Source organism: Tauraco erythrolophus, chromosome 3 (genome assembly GCF_009769465.1).
Source record: "Tauraco erythrolophus isolate bTauEry1 chromosome 3, bTauEry1.pri, whole genome shotgun sequence".
Classification (NCBI taxonomy): Eukaryota; Metazoa; Chordata; class Aves; order Musophagiformes; family Musophagidae; genus Tauraco; species Tauraco erythrolophus.
In genome coordinates, this window is record NC_141467.1 from 67,114,038 (window position 1) to 67,130,656 (window position 16,619).

Consider the following 16,619-nt stretch of genomic DNA (forward strand, 5'->3'; position numbering starts at 1 on the left):
TTTTCACAAGTCTTTTCAAGGGTGCAAGTGACCTAGTCTGTGTTAGTAATGGCAAATGTTTCCTGTTTCCTCTAGGTACTGTTTTGTCCATTTTGTGATGTGATTATCAAAAGTTTGCCCTCTCTAACTTAGTATGTTCTTGACTGGTGCACTGGCGATAAAAGAAGTTGAAGCATTCTTTGTTGCTGTTGCATGTTGTTAGTGGTAGAGCCAACTAACACTGTATTTTTAGCTATTGTGGGGCAGTTGTGTCCTTTTCCCCCCTCCTCCCTTTGTAATTGAGGAATTTAAAGTGGACTGATCTGCAAAGCAGCCAGATTTGAACAGAGCTCGATGACTTTTTTCTAGGCTGTGGTGCCAGAAATTAGATTTTCAAGAGAAACTCTAATAAACTACAGACTGTTGAGCTGATGTGATAATTATTTCTGCACCTGGATCTCAATTCAACTGCCTATCCTTGTTCATTAAGCACGTGCTTTATTCCAATTAGCCTCAACAGTATGTAAGTGCTGGGTTGTGTGGTTTGCTAAGCCTGAAAGACTTTAAGCATATGCTTAAATACTTTGCTGAATTGGGACCTTGGGTTTTTTGAGGAGAGATTCTTTTTTGTTTGGTTGGTTTTTTTTGAGAGATATTTAATAAGGCCTACTTAAATGTTTATTTTTAAATCTTTTTCTGGAGAGGGATTGCAATGTCTGGTAATGGTGTCATTTCTAAAGACTTCCTTTGATATTAGATTTAAAATGCAGTTATCATCTAACCTGATAGTACCTATACCTATTCTGTTTGTCAGCCCTGCAAATTCAGTCTAGCCTTTTCATAGCAGCTAGCTGCTAGCCTTGCAATCTCTAGCCCATAGATTTGGACTTCCCTGGCACAAGAAAGTCTAGTATGCTCTGATACTTCTTCATGAGTTGTCTGAAAGCTTCTGTTTTGTATGTAAAATAGAGATAACCTGAAGTAGTCAAGAAGCTCATAAGCTTGGAGCATATAAAAGAGTTCAGAATAAAAGTGGTCTAAGTTATGATTAGTGAGTTTCAAGCTACAGCCTTTTTATCTTTTTAAAACCCTTTTCTTTAAGGCAAATTTTCCACATTTTTATATTACTAATCAACACCTTATTATAAAACAGACTTTATAAAATAGTCTGGCCTCTTTTTATGGAATCATCTGCTGGGGAACTCCATTTTCTTCAAGTCCAACTGACTGCAGAAGCACCGTGTGGTCAGGGAAGTATATAAGAATCGATGAGAGCAGATTCTGGTTAAAAAATTATCCTTTCGGACTCTAAGCTTTAAAGGAGATGTTTGGGAAAAGAAGCCTGTTAACTATGTGGGTTTTTTAAATAGGAACGGTGGCAGCTGCGGCGGGTCTCCACCCTGGCCAATGCATAATCAAAGTGAATGGAATTAATGTCAGCAAAGAGACTCACGCAAGTGTTATTGCTCATGTCACGGCATGCAGGAAGTACCGGCGGCCAATGCAGGTATGTCTCACTTGGTACCCTTGCAGATTTTCTTCCAAGTTGTTTTGGTCAGTTGTTTTTTTCCCCAAAGTAAACAGTGTGGTGTGTATCTCTGACCATGTATCTGTTGTGTTTGAGTGGGATGTGGGGAAAGGAGTGCTGAGAAAAAGTGAGGGGAAGCTAGCTGATTTATAAAAGCTGAAGGTTGCTCAATATATTGCTGTTGTTCAAGGTCTATTTAATTTTTGCATTGAAATAAATCTGAGCTTATAGCTAATTTTTTTCATATGGGATTTTTAAAGGATTATTTCAAGTGTTTCTGCTGTCCTATGCAGAAAGCATTACGAGGTATATTTTCATCATGATGGAGAGGAATTTGCACAGCTCGCTGCCTGCTCAGCAGCAGGAGAGTGCAATGCAAAAAGCTGATCTTCCTCCAGAGTTTTGTAACACTTCAGCACATAGAGAGCAGAGTGCACATGTTCCATCTGTAAAAGTCTGTGTGTTCCCATTACATTCCAATCTTGGGAATAAACATACATGCAAGGACACAAACTTTCCGTTTTTTTAGTATAAGCATGCAACTTTTGTTCTTTTTCACGTTAGTTTAGGAGAAAAACTCAGGCTTCCAAGACACAAATTTAAGGAAGAAAACCAAAACCAGCTGAATTCTATAATGTAATTTTTCCAAGTCCTTGAAATTTTTCATAAACTGTGAACCTATTTCATTAATTAACCTCACAAACTCTTCCAGTTTGTGCTGATTGAGAAGAAAAATCCAATTAAAATCAAGAGCAAAATCCTTCTTCCACACCTACCGCATAGATATTAGATAAGAATTATAAGCAAGAGTTAGTTAGAACTGTGTCATGCAAATAAAGCCTTTATGAAAATATTTGTCTGGATGTTTGTATTTAAACTGTAGTGTAGAATTGAAGTTGTTACACAGCATATCAAGATCAAGCTCACCTATTCTTTAAAGGAAGATGGGCTCCAGTAAAGAGAGGATGCTTTGTGCACTAGTAGCAAAACTGGGTAGAATTAAAAGATAAATTGGATTCTTTATAGCAGGTGTGTTCTCTCTGTTTATAACTGTAGAGTTCCTATAGAGATTAGTGACATCCAAAGAGGATTGATTAATGTTGGTTGTCATGGATGCCTTGACATGCAAAATTACTGTTTTGTTAATCCACTTGTATAATATGTTGGAGTACATAACTGTTTTTCCTATGCAGAGTGTTTATTTCAGTCTTAAAAAGTAGCTGAGCATAATTTGGCAAATCACAAATAACTAAAATCCCCCAGACTGACAAGAAAAACTGCATTTAGGATGTAGTGCTCTCAAACACTATGGGAGAACTGTCTAGACTGAAATAAATGGCAGTATTCCCACTGGTGTCAAGAAAGCTAAAATTTCAGAAATGTGGGGTTTTAATTATTTGGAAGATGACTATGGATTTCTCATGTTTTATAAGTACAGTGCATTAGCCTATCATTTAATTAACATGAATATTGCAGTCTCTCCTGTGGTTGGTAATTGCATAATTAAAAGGGGATCTTTTTCTCTTTCCTGTATATTCTGTTTCTCAGGGCAAAGAGTCTTCCTGCTTGCCTGAAGCATGAAATTTCATTTCAGATTCTTGCAGTTTGAATAAGTGTGTAACTTCTGTTGGACAATGTTTATATTTTTTCTGTATTGTCTAGATAAAGGAACTTGAAAGCAAATTTTACTTCTTGGAATTACAATTTCTTTGCAGTGATACTAATCATGATGTGACAGATTTACGCTTAGTTTATGCCTCTGTAATGCTTTTGGAGACATTGCCCCAAATCGTATTGCATTATATCTTGTGTTAACTTTTGAAAGAGGAACTTCCCATTTAAGTAGTTAGTCCTTCCATTAGGCCATGTTAAGTTCAAATAATGAAGGAACCCTGTGATATAATGTAAATCTCCTATTAGAGGTTGGCATGGCAGTCTTAATGCTGCCAAGCAAACCTGTAAGACTCCGTAAATAAGCAGCAAGCTTTCAGGTGTACCCGCAAAGAAGCCTGGGTTTCAGAAGTGTTTCTATCCATCGCCTCGTGCACAGGTGTCTTTCAACAGTCAACAGAGAGCTCTGAAAGTTATGCTTCCTTATTAAAATATTTCAGTGACATTGAGTGAAAAGTAAGGCATGAATGAATCTAGGAAACCTAGAGAGAAGTAGTACCTTAATCATACAAAAATCTAGTTATCTGTGATTAATGGCATAAAGATAGCGGCTGAATATTGTAATTAGCAAAGCATAATTGGGTGTACTTGGCATTTTGCGTGAAAATTTTAACATTCAGCTTAAACTTTGAATTCTTCCACAAACTTCTTTTTAAAACCTATGAATTCAGATTAGTCATAATCGTGTCATTTGCTCAGCTGTAGCTGTTGGAGAGGGAGAGACTGTCAAGCTTCTTTTAAAGTGTAAGGGGAAGAGAAGAGTAGTCTGGAGATGCTGTACTTGATAGGCCCCTCCACAAGGATGTGATGGGCATGTGGCTGAGTAAGTGAGGGAAGAGAACAAGATATAAGGTGTACACGTGGCTTCTCCATAGGTTGTATGACCAAGCCACCATTCCAGTGCTCACATGTCGCTCAGTCGTATAAGCTGCTGGAGTTTGGAGGCTTGTGATTCTGTCCTTTGTGGAGGTTCTGCGACTCTGGGGAAAAAATAAAGAACATCTAGTAAAATAACTGTAGTAAAGGCAAATAAATATAAGTAATGAGGGCTGTAGTGTTTTTTTCTTGTCAGTGACACATAGGTGATAGATTAACTGGACGTACTATATCTTTGGTTGGTATTCCATAACGTTTGCCAGCAAATCTGTGGATGCACAGCAGATTTAGGAAGGCAAAAATTGTTTCTCTTTATTTTTTCATTATTTCTTGTCTCAAATATTTTTCAATCTGCAGTTTGATTTGAAATGTCTTAAATTATTTTTGGCAGAGACATGGAACTGGTGGATGTCATGCTGTCACAGATTTCATACTGTCTCATGACAGTATACTCTGAAATAAGAAATAAATTGACAAAATGTTTCAGATGGTTTTAGACAAAGCCAAAATTCTCTGTAATTTTCAAAATACTATTTTTAACTTGGAGCTCAGAAGGCAGTAAAGCTGATCATAATCAGGGAATTAAAGCAACTATTTCATGTTTGAAAGCAGTGAAATAAGTTGCTATCAATTGCACTTGCAAAGCTTTTCCTAGCTGTCTTTTATTGTTGTTTTTTTAGCAAGATTCTATACAGTGGGTTTACAACAGCATTGAAAGTGCACAGGAAGATCTTCAGAAAACAAACACCAAGCCCTCTGGAGATGATGGAGGAGATGCCTTTGACTGCAAAGTGGAAGGTATGTGATGCTTGTTTTGATTTTGTTGTTGTTCAGAATGTTGGTGTCCTAGCAAGGAATATATAGGCAGTGGTTTTGTTTTCAAAGAGGAAATAGCAAGCAAACCGTGAGATGCATTTTACATAAGGATTTGCTTCTTTTTATGTATTCTAAAGATGCAAATTTAACATGCTGTTCTCTGACAATTATTATGTTTCCCATTTCGAGAAAAAGCTTCTGTGAACTCTTTAAGGGAAATCTGTTAAATTTTCATTCACAGGATACATAATCCTAGGAATTACCTGATTTATTTTCACCACTAGTAATCATTTAAGGCTAAATTAGATGCATTAGTCACTACTGCATGAGAAATGACTTATTAGCTATCCTTCAGATTATTTTCAAGCAATTAACATTTAGATAAAGCTGCATTCATCTGCATCATGGTAATTAAAGAGACAGTTAACATGTGAACTGTGTTTGTGTTCTCTGGGTAAGTGCTGATATTGTGGTTTCATTTCTGAATGTTGACGCTTTTCATGGTCGTTTTCTTCTAGTTTATTTAGAAGTTCTCAGTTTTCCCTTTTTTTGTTGCCTTTTTTATACCTCTGGATTATAAATGAAATTGAATTAGTCCCCTTCAATAAATGTTTGTAAAGAGAGACTGCTGTGACTTGTCTGTTCATGCCTCTTTAGCCGTCTAGTATTTCAGCATCTTGAACCTACTGTTGTTCTGATTTTTAAATCATTCAGCTGGCAGCTGTGTTTCTTGATAAACATTTCTAAGTAGAATGATCAGAGCATACTTGTTTCTAGAAGGTTTGGCTATGTCCTTTTTAGTTTGTTTAATGACCAACCCTCGTCAACTAATTTCTGTTATTTGCTTTATTCTAGAGGTGATTGACAAATTTAACACTATGGCAATAATTGATGGGAAGAAAGATCACGTGAGTCTGACTGTTGACAATGTTCACCTGGAGTATGGAGTGGTTTATGAGTATGACAGCACAGCTGGAATAAAGTGCCACGTGTTAGAAAAGATGATCGAACCAAAGGGATTTTTCAGCTTGACTGCAAAGGTGTGAAGCAATTTCTGTGTTGTATTGCATTAATTCTTACTATGTTTAATACTAATGGAGCAACATTTTGCTTACTCTTATGATTATATGTACTTCATTTAATATCTTAAAATTAGTGACCTTCATATCCCTGACGTTTTGAAGGATGATTGTGTACTCAGGAAGCAAACTAAGTTATGTTGTGGTTATAATTTGAGCCTCTAAACTGAAACTATGTTAAAGAACTTCAAAGTCTTCCATTCCTCCTACCCCTCTCCCTTTTTTCTGAATTATCAAATAAAACTTGAAGTCAACGACTTACTGAAATGTGAAAACTTTGTGAAGGTAGGCTGTAGTTTCCAAAAGTTGATAATCTCATTGGAGTTTAACTTTTAAATTTTTTTTTCAGTAAAGAGAGTAGCACATCTGTCTTTCCTGTGTCTGAAAGTAGAATAAAGCTGTGCACATACAGGCACAGGCATTGGCAAAATCACAGAGGAAGAAAAAAAAAAAAAGTGCAACTTTAGAGTTTACTTTGGAGTTTTTGTTTTGTGAATATTTCCAAATAGTAAAATCTGTGATGGCTATGAATGGGACGTGAAATTTTATATATATATCTGGTATTGTCTGGGTCAGGTTGACAAATAATGTAGTAATTCAGCTCTTTTGCTAAGTTTGGTTTTATCTTTTCACACACATGCTAACAAAGTACACTTAATGAAAGTATGAAAGCCCAAACTTTTGGGAAGTGTACTGGTGTCTGCAAATTTCTTTTTCTGTTTATCTTTCCATCAGAAGTGTAAACTAAAGTGCTGATCTTTTACTGAAATGACTGAGACCTGGGCACTTGTTTCTTTTCCCTGACTTCACTTTGGAGCAGGTCAGGTTGACAGACAGGAGAGTAATTTCTTGCACCATCATGAGATTTGCTAGAGCTGGTCTAGTCAATGCTTCAAGTCATTGGCCTGAAAGATGTTAATTCTTGGTGTAATTACAATTTCATATAAAATGTTTAAGGTATTATTTCCTAACTGCTTAAGAAACATTTTTCCATTGTTGTACATGGAGTAGTTAAGCAAAGAAGTACTTCCAGCACACTGATTCTGGCCTTACGTAATGCAGTGTCATCACCCTTAGTGTTTAGGCTGGCTAATTAAATATTTAGAAAGGTATAAAAAACATTAAGGAGATGGAATGTGACTATGTTAGAATAATATAAAGTTTATGTCAAGTGACAGTTGTCTAAATGATTACAAAAAGTCCACTGGTATTAAAATCAGATCCCTTAACTCAAAGGCAATATTAAAAATTGTAGTGGCATTTCATCAAATATAACTGTCTGCAAATGGTTTTTAATACTCTAAATATTAATTTCTCTGTGCATTCAGTGGGATCTTGTGCTTCTCTCCATGTGCTTCTTTCTCTTTGCTGTGTATTTATTGTTACTTTGCATTTTTAAACATATCTGTTCTGCATCATATGTAGTAGGGGAGTGAAGTAAACCTGCACTGCTTTCCTGTATTGTGCAAATCTTTGTGTTGATGAGAAAGCATCCAAAGTTGCGCTGCAGAAGTTACTGGTTTTGAATGCGCTTATTTTAATGTTCAGCTGCAAAACAACCCACTTCAATTATTTAGATTTGTATTAATTAAATCTGACATAAAGGAAGCTTAAAAGTGTGACCAAAGTGACTGGGGTGTTTAAATACAGTAATTAAATCCTTTAGCAAGAGTTAAAGCTTTCCTTAAGTCATCCTGCTGGGGACCTCAGAAAAAAAATTCTCTTAGGATCTAGTAATTTATAACTTGTGACTTCTTAAAAACTTCAGATTTTGCATGCCAAAATTTCTATATGTTGTCATTTTTTTTCTAAACTCCTTGGTCAAGCTGCTAAATCATATATCTGTGATGGTGAATAGTATAATAATGAGCTGTAGCAGAAATGAATTACAGACATGAGTCCCATGACGGATTAATACTGTATGTGGTGTTTGTCCAGATTTCTTTGACCATGTCTAAAATGCAAGCCTTTTCCTATTTAGGTGCCTTAATCTGGATTTTGAGTGCCTTTGTTAGAAAGTTATTTTGGATGTGTTTTTCAAGCACATCTTCAGAGTTGGACCCAACCAGCCAAAGGCATCTCCCAAGTTCCATAACACAGTGAATTTCAATACCTGAAATGTAACTCTAACTCCAAAATAAGGGCTATATACTACCCTCATCTCTTTGGCATGCCTTTTTTTCAGTTTTCTGTCACTATCATTTGCTGGTGCTATTTCCATCATAGCCAGACTTCAGTCTTTGCTGGGCAGTATAGCTTATTCTGTTCCCTGTTTCCTGTTTATATATGCAGAATATACAAAAGGATAGCACTCTGTTTTCTTGTATAATTTTTCAATGTGTTAGTAGCTCTTATACTGCCAGACCGAAGTTTTGCTACAAGTAATGAATTAATTCATCAGCTTTGCATAATATGTGCTGTTCAAGTAAATCCGGCAGATAATGTGTTTCAGAGGAGCCGTAGTGCTTACATTAGTAGGAAATTAGTGGTAAATCCATTATCAGACAATGTCATGAGAAGCCGAGTAAAAGTACTTATTATGGGTATAACTTGTGCAATTTAAAGAAACCTCTTTGCTTCCCAAGTTTCATTAATTGTTCTTATGCAGCATTGCTTGTTAATGTTAAAAGGCAGCTGATTATCAGGCTTTTTAGCTTTAATTATATGGGATGATAAGTAGGGGGGTTAAGTAAGGGGTTATCTTAGTCATCTTATTTCATAACGTTACTGCTCCTGGTTTTATTATCTTAGATCCTTGAAGCACTGGCAAAAAGCGATGAACATTTTGTGCAGAACTGCAACAGCCTTAATTCCTTAAATGAAGTGATCCCCACCGAGCTTCAAAGTAAATTCAGTGTCATTTGCAGTGAGAAAATTGAGCATATCTACCGAAGAATCTCTAGTTATAAAAAGGTATGACCTGCATGTCCTAAGCTTGGTGATATTTGTCTTTTAAGGGCAAAACAGGGGAATGTGGTAGTTTGAATAACTCTTCAAAATGTCTATTGCAATGACAAAAACATGGCTGAAAGTTGAGTTATTTCGAGACGTGGATGCCTAAACTGAGTAATTGCATTAAATTGTTTTCAAACCATGCTTTTTTATTATCCCTTTTTTAGATACTGGGTAGATTGTATCCTTTCTTGTTTGCTGTGTTCTGCTGTGTTCGGTTGTAGATACAATCAACTGTGTATTTCCTGCAAAAGACCCAGCATTCTTGTAAATGTCTTAAACCAATACTCTAGTGAATTTGCAGATGTTAACCAAAAATGAAGCAATAACAGCAGAATTATTTTTTTTCCTTCTGATGCATCTAAAGTTAGGACATTCACAAACTGGTCTGTTCTGAGAGTTAATATGCAAAAAATTGAAAACAGAAAAAAAAGAAAAAGGGAAAAGAGGTTCAATGTCAAAGCTTCACACAGTTCTAAACGTTGCATGGTAAAGAACACATAATGTTTTCTCGTTTTTCAAAAGAAAAAGAGGGAAAACTGTAGGAAAACCCAGAGCTTCAGTAGGGTGAAGGTCGAAAAGCAGATTTCCAAAGACTTTTCAGGGTGTTTTCTGACAAGAAATGGAATAAACTGATGAGCTGAGTCACAGAAGGAGACATCGAAAGGATTCTGATACTGCATTACCAAACATCTGATCTCTCTGTTGTTTGCCTGAATTATAAACCTCTATGTTTTCAAATTGGTTAAAAATAAAAATATCTTTTTTAAAAACCAAATTCATTAGTTTTAATATTAATAGTAGTGTATTTAGAGTTTGAGCCAGAAAATTTGAGCATGATGTACAGCCTCTTTACAGGATGCCAAGACAATAACTGAAATCTTATTGTGCTATGCTGGATACGGAACAAACAGCCTGGGGGAAGTTTTCATAGTGCTTATATGATCTAGAAGCAGATATTGCTGATATAAACTGCACTTTCAAGCTCATCTGCTCAAAAATCAGTAGTTTCACAGTTCCAGCTTTTAATGACAATTAGTAACACAATGAAATTCAGGAATAGATATGTCATTTTCTTGGCAAGGTAAAGGTGTAACCATAGTTACAGGAGACTTTCAGAGTGCCTGAGCCTGGCTTGGCTTCTGGTTTCACTGTGAAAGTTCGAATTCTATAAATAGAAACCCTGTAGATTTCTGCAGTTCCTACTATTATTATTATCAGAACATTTTGCTCATAATAGACCTCGAGTCCAGTGCCATGAGTCCCAGATGTTTCTCAACACATATATGAAAAGAATTTTGGGCTTGACTTATGACCTGATTAAATCATAGCCAGGCATTTGGTCTCTCTGGAGCAGGATGTGTGGGAGATTGAGATGTGAAATATGTACTGCTTGCAGGAACATTTTCATCGTTGAATGTCCTTAGTGCCCTTCTTAACTATTTGTACATTCTTCAGCCTTCGAACAATTCCATAATTGGATTTCTTGTAACCTTCCAGATCTTGTTCTGATATAAAGATTTAAATGTAATTAATCAGTCGAATGTTCATCAGGCTGAAGTAATATGACACCAAAATAAACAGAAATCTAAAAACCAGCACAAAAACCTGTTATTACTGAGAAGGGACATACTTTTCTTCAACTGAAATGCTAGTCAAAACTTGCCTGATTGAGTTTGTACTGACATTTATTAGGGAACTTTGCAACTTTGAAAATATTCTTATGCATGAGCTATGCTCCATAGCTGAGGTAGGTCTGTGCAATATTTTGACTGGAGAGATACTGTGATTACTAGGGGCTTGGTACTGATGACGTCTCCTCCTGAAAAAAATCTCCCTTAACAACAAACTGCACTGGAAAGGACACGTTTTGACAAAAATCCTACTTGTGACTGACAAGTCTCTTTTCAAGTGGGAGAGCTTAATCTCGAGACTTTTATGATTCTGAAGTAGGTATATTTTCCAAGGGTCCAGTTTTAGTACAGTTCAGTCTTAGCCATTTTGGATTGACACCAACTTGTCTTAAAAAACAAATAACTCTAAGCCTGTTCAAGTGTGTGCAAAAAATTTCAGGTGTTATAGTGAAGATGTGGCTAAGCACTGTGTTGGAATTAGACCATGAAAAAAACGTTCATCATTGCTTAGCTGATATATGTGGGAGAGAAGAGGTGGTGAACTAGCAAAGTTTATAAAATATGGTGTTTGCAATTTTTATGCTCCAGTGTTTGTCAGCTTCACAGAATCACTCAAAATCATGGAATGGTTGAGGTTGGAAGGGACCTCTGGAGGTCTTGTCCTACCCCCTTGCTCAAGCAGGGCCACCTAGAGATGGCTGCCCAGGACCATGTCCAGATGGCTTTTGAGTATCTCCAAGGAGGGACATCTCAACAACCTCTCTGGACAAGCTATGCTAGTGCTTTGTCACCCTCACAGTGAAAAAGTGTTTCCTGATGTTCAGAGGGAACCTCCTGGGTTTTGGTTTGTGCCCATTGCCTCTTGTCCTGTCACTGGGCACCACTGAAAAGAGCGTGGCTCTGTCCTCTTTGCACCCTCCCTTCAGGTATTTGAATATATTGATGAGATCCCCCTGGGCCTTCTCCAGGCTGAACAGTTCCAGCTTTCTCAGCCTCCCCTCATAGGAGAGATGCTCCAATCCCTTAACCATCCTAGTGGCCCTTAACTGCAGTCTCTCCAGGATGCCAATGTCTCTCTTTTTCTGGGGAGCCCAGACCTGGACCCAGTACTCCAGGTGTGGCCTCACCAATGCTGAGTAGAGGGGCAGGATCACCTCCCTCCACCTGCTGGCAATGCCTCTTGCAATGCAGCCCAGGAAACCATTAGGGAGGACTTCATCTTTCCTGAAGATGAAATTCATAATTCATAGCTTCCACTTCTGTCTTTAATATAGGTTTAGGCAAAAATTTAAGAAATTTTTACAAGACATTGGCTCGAAAACATCTTTATCAGCAGGTGTTTACAAATGTTATGTGCAGTACTGTACTGGATCACAGAGAATTTCCAGAGTTGGAAACCAGGAAGACAATGTTTTATTATGTTGCAAGGAAAATAAATTCTATCTCCTTGTTACAAGGCTATTTATATTTGTAAATATAATTTACTTCAAAAACAAACCCCTCAAAAATATAACATGAAAATATTCTTTCATTCCCTTGTAGAGAGAGATGGAAATTAAGAAGTCAAGACATCTAAAGTCAAGGATGCCTGAAATATTTTAAACTTTTATTTTCTAGTCAGGTACACAAGTTTTGTCAGCCAAGTGCTGACACATCAAAAGCTGTTAATCAAAATTTCATTTTCTTTCTCACTTCTAGTTTTCAAGAGTATTAAAAAACAGAGCTTGGCCTACCTTCAAACAAGCTAAATCGAAGATTTCACCACTTCACAGCAGTGATTTCTGTCCAACTAATTGCCATATCAATGTGATGGAAGTATCTTATCCTAAAACCTCAACTTCCCTTGGTAGTGCCTTTGGTGTACAGTTAGACAGCAGAAAACATTCCTCCCATGAAAAGGAAAATAAAAACACTGACCAAGGTAAGTCAGTTGAGCTTGAAAGAACTGCTCCCAGTGCTTCTGATATAGAGTTGTAAAAGGTAACTGGTTTCAGTTTATGTCCCAGATATTAAAATTAAGGACAAGCTTTTACGAAATCCCCCTATTTTTGATACTTAGGTTTGTTTTAAAGCATAATAAAAGCTAGTTGTAATTTCACAATAACTTTGTTCTTAAATAGCTTAACTTTGATATGTAAAATAAAATGCAAAAATAAATAATTACATGAAGTTTTAAGCAGGAAAATATTTCAATGTCTCTGAGGTATTTTATTAACCAAAATGTGTGTTGAAAAAGGATAATGATGTAAGCTCTTTGGATTATTCCTAGGTAAACTGAATCCCATGATTTATGTCCAACATACCATTACTACTATGGCTGCCCCTTCAGGACAATCTCTTGGCCAGCAAGAGGGCCATGGTCTAAGGTACCTCTTAAAAGAAGAAGATTTAGAAACACAAGATGTCTATCAAAAATTGCTGTTCAAATTGCAAGCTGCACTGAAAGAGGTGGAAACATGTGTGTCTCAAATAGATGAGTAAGTAAATGTTACCATCTGGACTTGCCTTCAATTTTTCCATTGAAGATACCGATAAATCTGGGCATCCTTTTTGTCTAATATAGGATCAATGTTGACTTCAGATAGAATTGAAATAAGGCAAAGAATTAAGTGTAGCTAACATTTATTTTGTTCTTTTTCTGAGCATCCCTGATGTATTTTTTTCCCACTTTAGTTTGTAGCTTTTCTATGTAATGTGGGAACACTTATTATTTTGAGATGAGAGAAATGTGAGGCCTGTATGCAATCTAAAATTTCTCTAGACATGGAAACAAAGGGCAAAGGTATAAAAGTAGCTTTTATTGAACTCTTAAGGTGTTGCTGAATAGTCTTGAAGATGAATTTGTAGGTAAAGCATTTTTCACCCATAGGAAGGTTATTAATTTTTAGACATTTTTCAAAACCAATTTGCCTTAATGAACAACTATGGATCTAGGAAGAGCCAGTCTTGAGTGATGAGGATACTGGGCTTGAATGTGGGAGACCCAGAGTCTCAATGTGGTTTGTTCTAATTCAGGACAAGGATTTAAAACTTACTTTTCCATTTGTGACATAAGTGGGTTGACTGCTAGGCTATTTGCTGTCTTGGGATGAGGATGAAGGATGATAAATCTTTCAGTTTTGAAAGGTTCCATATGTAATGCAAATTTCAGAAATTATTCATTTTGAAAATATAAATAACATTTTTTTTAGTTTAAAAGCCAATCTTTTATGATATCCAGTTTGGAAAATGGTGTGTGATTGCTTCTCTCGTTGTTTTGAAGACTGTACAATGATTTGTCAGAAGATTTTTTTCAGAATGGGATGTTTTTGGTGCTGTTCTAATGCTAATGTAGTGTAATAGTTACACAGTAGCAAGTAATTGTAATGTATTACATACTGCAATAGGAATGAAAGTAAGAGTGGTTTCAAATTTTTTAAAGAAAACACATAGTTCTGCTAATTATTATGCTGAAGATGAAGTCAATTAATTAAATTTAAGATAATCTAAGTGCTTGGGTGCACTTGAAAACGACTGTCTATAAAGCCTGTGTTGACCCTCTTCCTCAAGGAAGTCAGAAAATTATATATGGAAATTCAGTCAATATTTCAGGAAGTTCCAGTTATCAGTCTGCCACACCTTTCCTTTCCACTCCCTTGAGCCCTCAATGCAAAAGCACGGGAACTTCTGAGCCTTTTCTTTCATACGCACATCTGTATAAATACACCCCCTCCTCCCGCCCCATATATTGTGTGTACAGGTATATACATGCATGTACATGTAGTCATTTTGAGACTCACACAGTTGTGACAGTAAACAGAAGTGTTCATTATTTTTTTGTTTCATAAATTTCCTGTACACTGACCTTGTAGGAGATCTTGTATAAGGTGCACAGATTTATTTAGCAAATTTTACCTTTTGCTATTTTGAAGACTGAGACTTTTCATGTTCTATTCCTTATGGACTTTGAGTGGACTATCAGCGTGTAATTACTGCAGAGGAAAGCAGTTCTATACAGGAAACAGGAGAGCCGAGGGACCTGCTTAAAGTGCTGAACAGGGAGGAAGAAAGCCAGGACTGTCTGGATGTGAGCAGTTCAGCAGCACGTGGTGTATTATATTAGAACATAGTTATAGCTGCTAATTAACTCTTGAGAGAGAAGTTAGGACTACTAAGAAACTAAAGATAGAGCGATAAGATAGGATAATCCAACAGCTATTCTTTAATTAGAAAGGGAGGTTGGATTAGATGATCTCTGAGGTCCCTTCCAGCCTATGCCATTCTATGATTCTATGATTCAACAGCTAGGAGGAAATGCTTGAACATACCAACCCTTGAACTTCATAAAGACTGTAGAACTTCTGTTTTCTGTTACAACGTAGCATCAGTAAAATTATGTCTTTACTTACTTGATTGCTTATTGTTATAAGCAATCCTCATTATTATAATTTTCTCAAAACAGAGAATATGAACACAGCATCACAATTCTAAATTTATATGGTATTGAATGATAAAAAATTGGGCTACTAAATGACTCTTTGGTACCCTTTACAACAGTGCTGTTCAAAACCTGTTGCTCTTTCATGTTACTAGATGCTCTGCTCTGTGTTGAGGTCAGTAATGGTCTCTCTCTCAACTCCCAAAATCTTGGGGCAGTGTTATCTGCCCAACCTCTCCCCCCCCGCACTGTCCTCAGTGAATGAAAGTGAATTGAAAAAACAAGTGTTTTTTCACTCACAGACCTGAAGAACAGGTCTGTGAGAGCTTGTAGATTATGGGAAGGGAATATCTAAGAGAACATTGTGTACTCCTAGCATTATCTTCATTAATAACTTTTGTCATGGCTTGTTGATGAGATTGGATTGCATAAGAAGTACAGTACTGATGGAGAAAGAGATACATGCAAAAAAGATGTATATCCTCTTTCCACAGCCTCTCAATATTCCACTGACTCCTCATTCAAATACTTGTCCCAGTACTTCTTTAGTACCATTGCTGCTAGGTGTTATATGGAAATAGGTTGTTCTTCAAGTCATTTTCTGTATGATGACTCTGCTGTGTTGCTGTTTCACATGCACTCAATGTGCTCCCATGATCGCAGGTGGTTTTTTTGAAAGATGTCTGTTGGGAGTATACAAGACTCTTGAATATTTGCCAAGCCTCAGTGGAGTAAGGAAAGGGCAAAGCAGCTCACAGGTTGCATAGGTTTTTTTGTTACTGCCTGTGGCTATCCAAATTTAATGCTTTGACTGACCATAGCAGGTTTTGTTTGTTTCTTACATACTTTTAGGATTGTGTTGATTTGGGTTGTATATAGGATTAATTCCACATGTGAGGATTTTTTTTGTTGAGATTTAAATTTCTCCATTTCATGTAAATTTTCTTCATAGTTACGGAAACTCTAGCTGTTAGTTAGCTAATCATTCACATATTTCTCCTATGAGAGATAAATGTCGATAGATTTTGTTGGGGTAGACCCATCTGCAAAGAAAATATAATGTGAATGTGCTGTGTTTAAGAAGAAAAAAGAAAAAACAAACACTACCAAAAAAAAAAATCTATTTAGGCATGATTATGGGTGTTTTCTTGAGTCCAGGTTTGAGTTTGTGTGTATTAGACTCCCTGAATTGGGTTTTTAAGAGCACTTCAGTGACCTCAGGAGCTACCAGCTCCAGAACTCTGTTATCCAAAGTTCCAGCTTTCGTTCATGGTAGTTCAGCAAAAAAATTTTCCTTAGAAAAAAAGCCTGCCTGCTGAGAGAAAGTGAAAAGCTCCCTTAGGAAAAGCTCCAGCTACCTTCATCAGTCTTTTACTGAGATCTTGGCAGTAGTGACTAAACAGTCACATGAAAGAAGAGGATATAATAGTCTGTCTGTGTCTTGACAAATAATTACTCAGGGGAATATATTTTCAGGAGCTGAAATTGCAGTTCATTGTGCTTGTTTCTTACTCTTGATTATTTTCTTGCAACAACAAAATTCACAAGAAATTACCAGAACAGATCTGTCCAAAGCCCATTTTTGTTTTCCTAAAAGTGAATGATAATAGGAACACCAGAAAAACTAACAGTACAGATCAAACTTGTCCTTATCTCATCTTCCAGCA

General features: G+C 36.5%; 1 protein-coding gene across 1 annotated transcript in view; it reads left to right on the forward strand.

The window, feature by feature from the left end:
* Positions 1–16,619, forward strand: part of PREX2 (phosphatidylinositol-3,4,5-trisphosphate dependent Rac exchange factor 2) — a 181,531-nt gene that overhangs the window by 102,575 nt on the left and 62,337 nt on the right. Inside the window, exons 20-25 of the mRNA XM_086609368.1 lie at positions 1,350–1,486; positions 4,735–4,852; positions 5,726–5,910; positions 8,701–8,862; positions 12,234–12,456; positions 12,805–13,012. Of these exons, the coding sequence (XP_086465494.1) occupies positions 1,350–1,486; positions 4,735–4,852; positions 5,726–5,910; positions 8,701–8,862; positions 12,234–12,456; positions 12,805–13,012 (1,033 nt within the window). The remainder of the gene's footprint in view (positions 1–1,349; positions 1,487–4,734; positions 4,853–5,725; positions 5,911–8,700; positions 8,863–12,233; positions 12,457–12,804; positions 13,013–16,619) is intronic.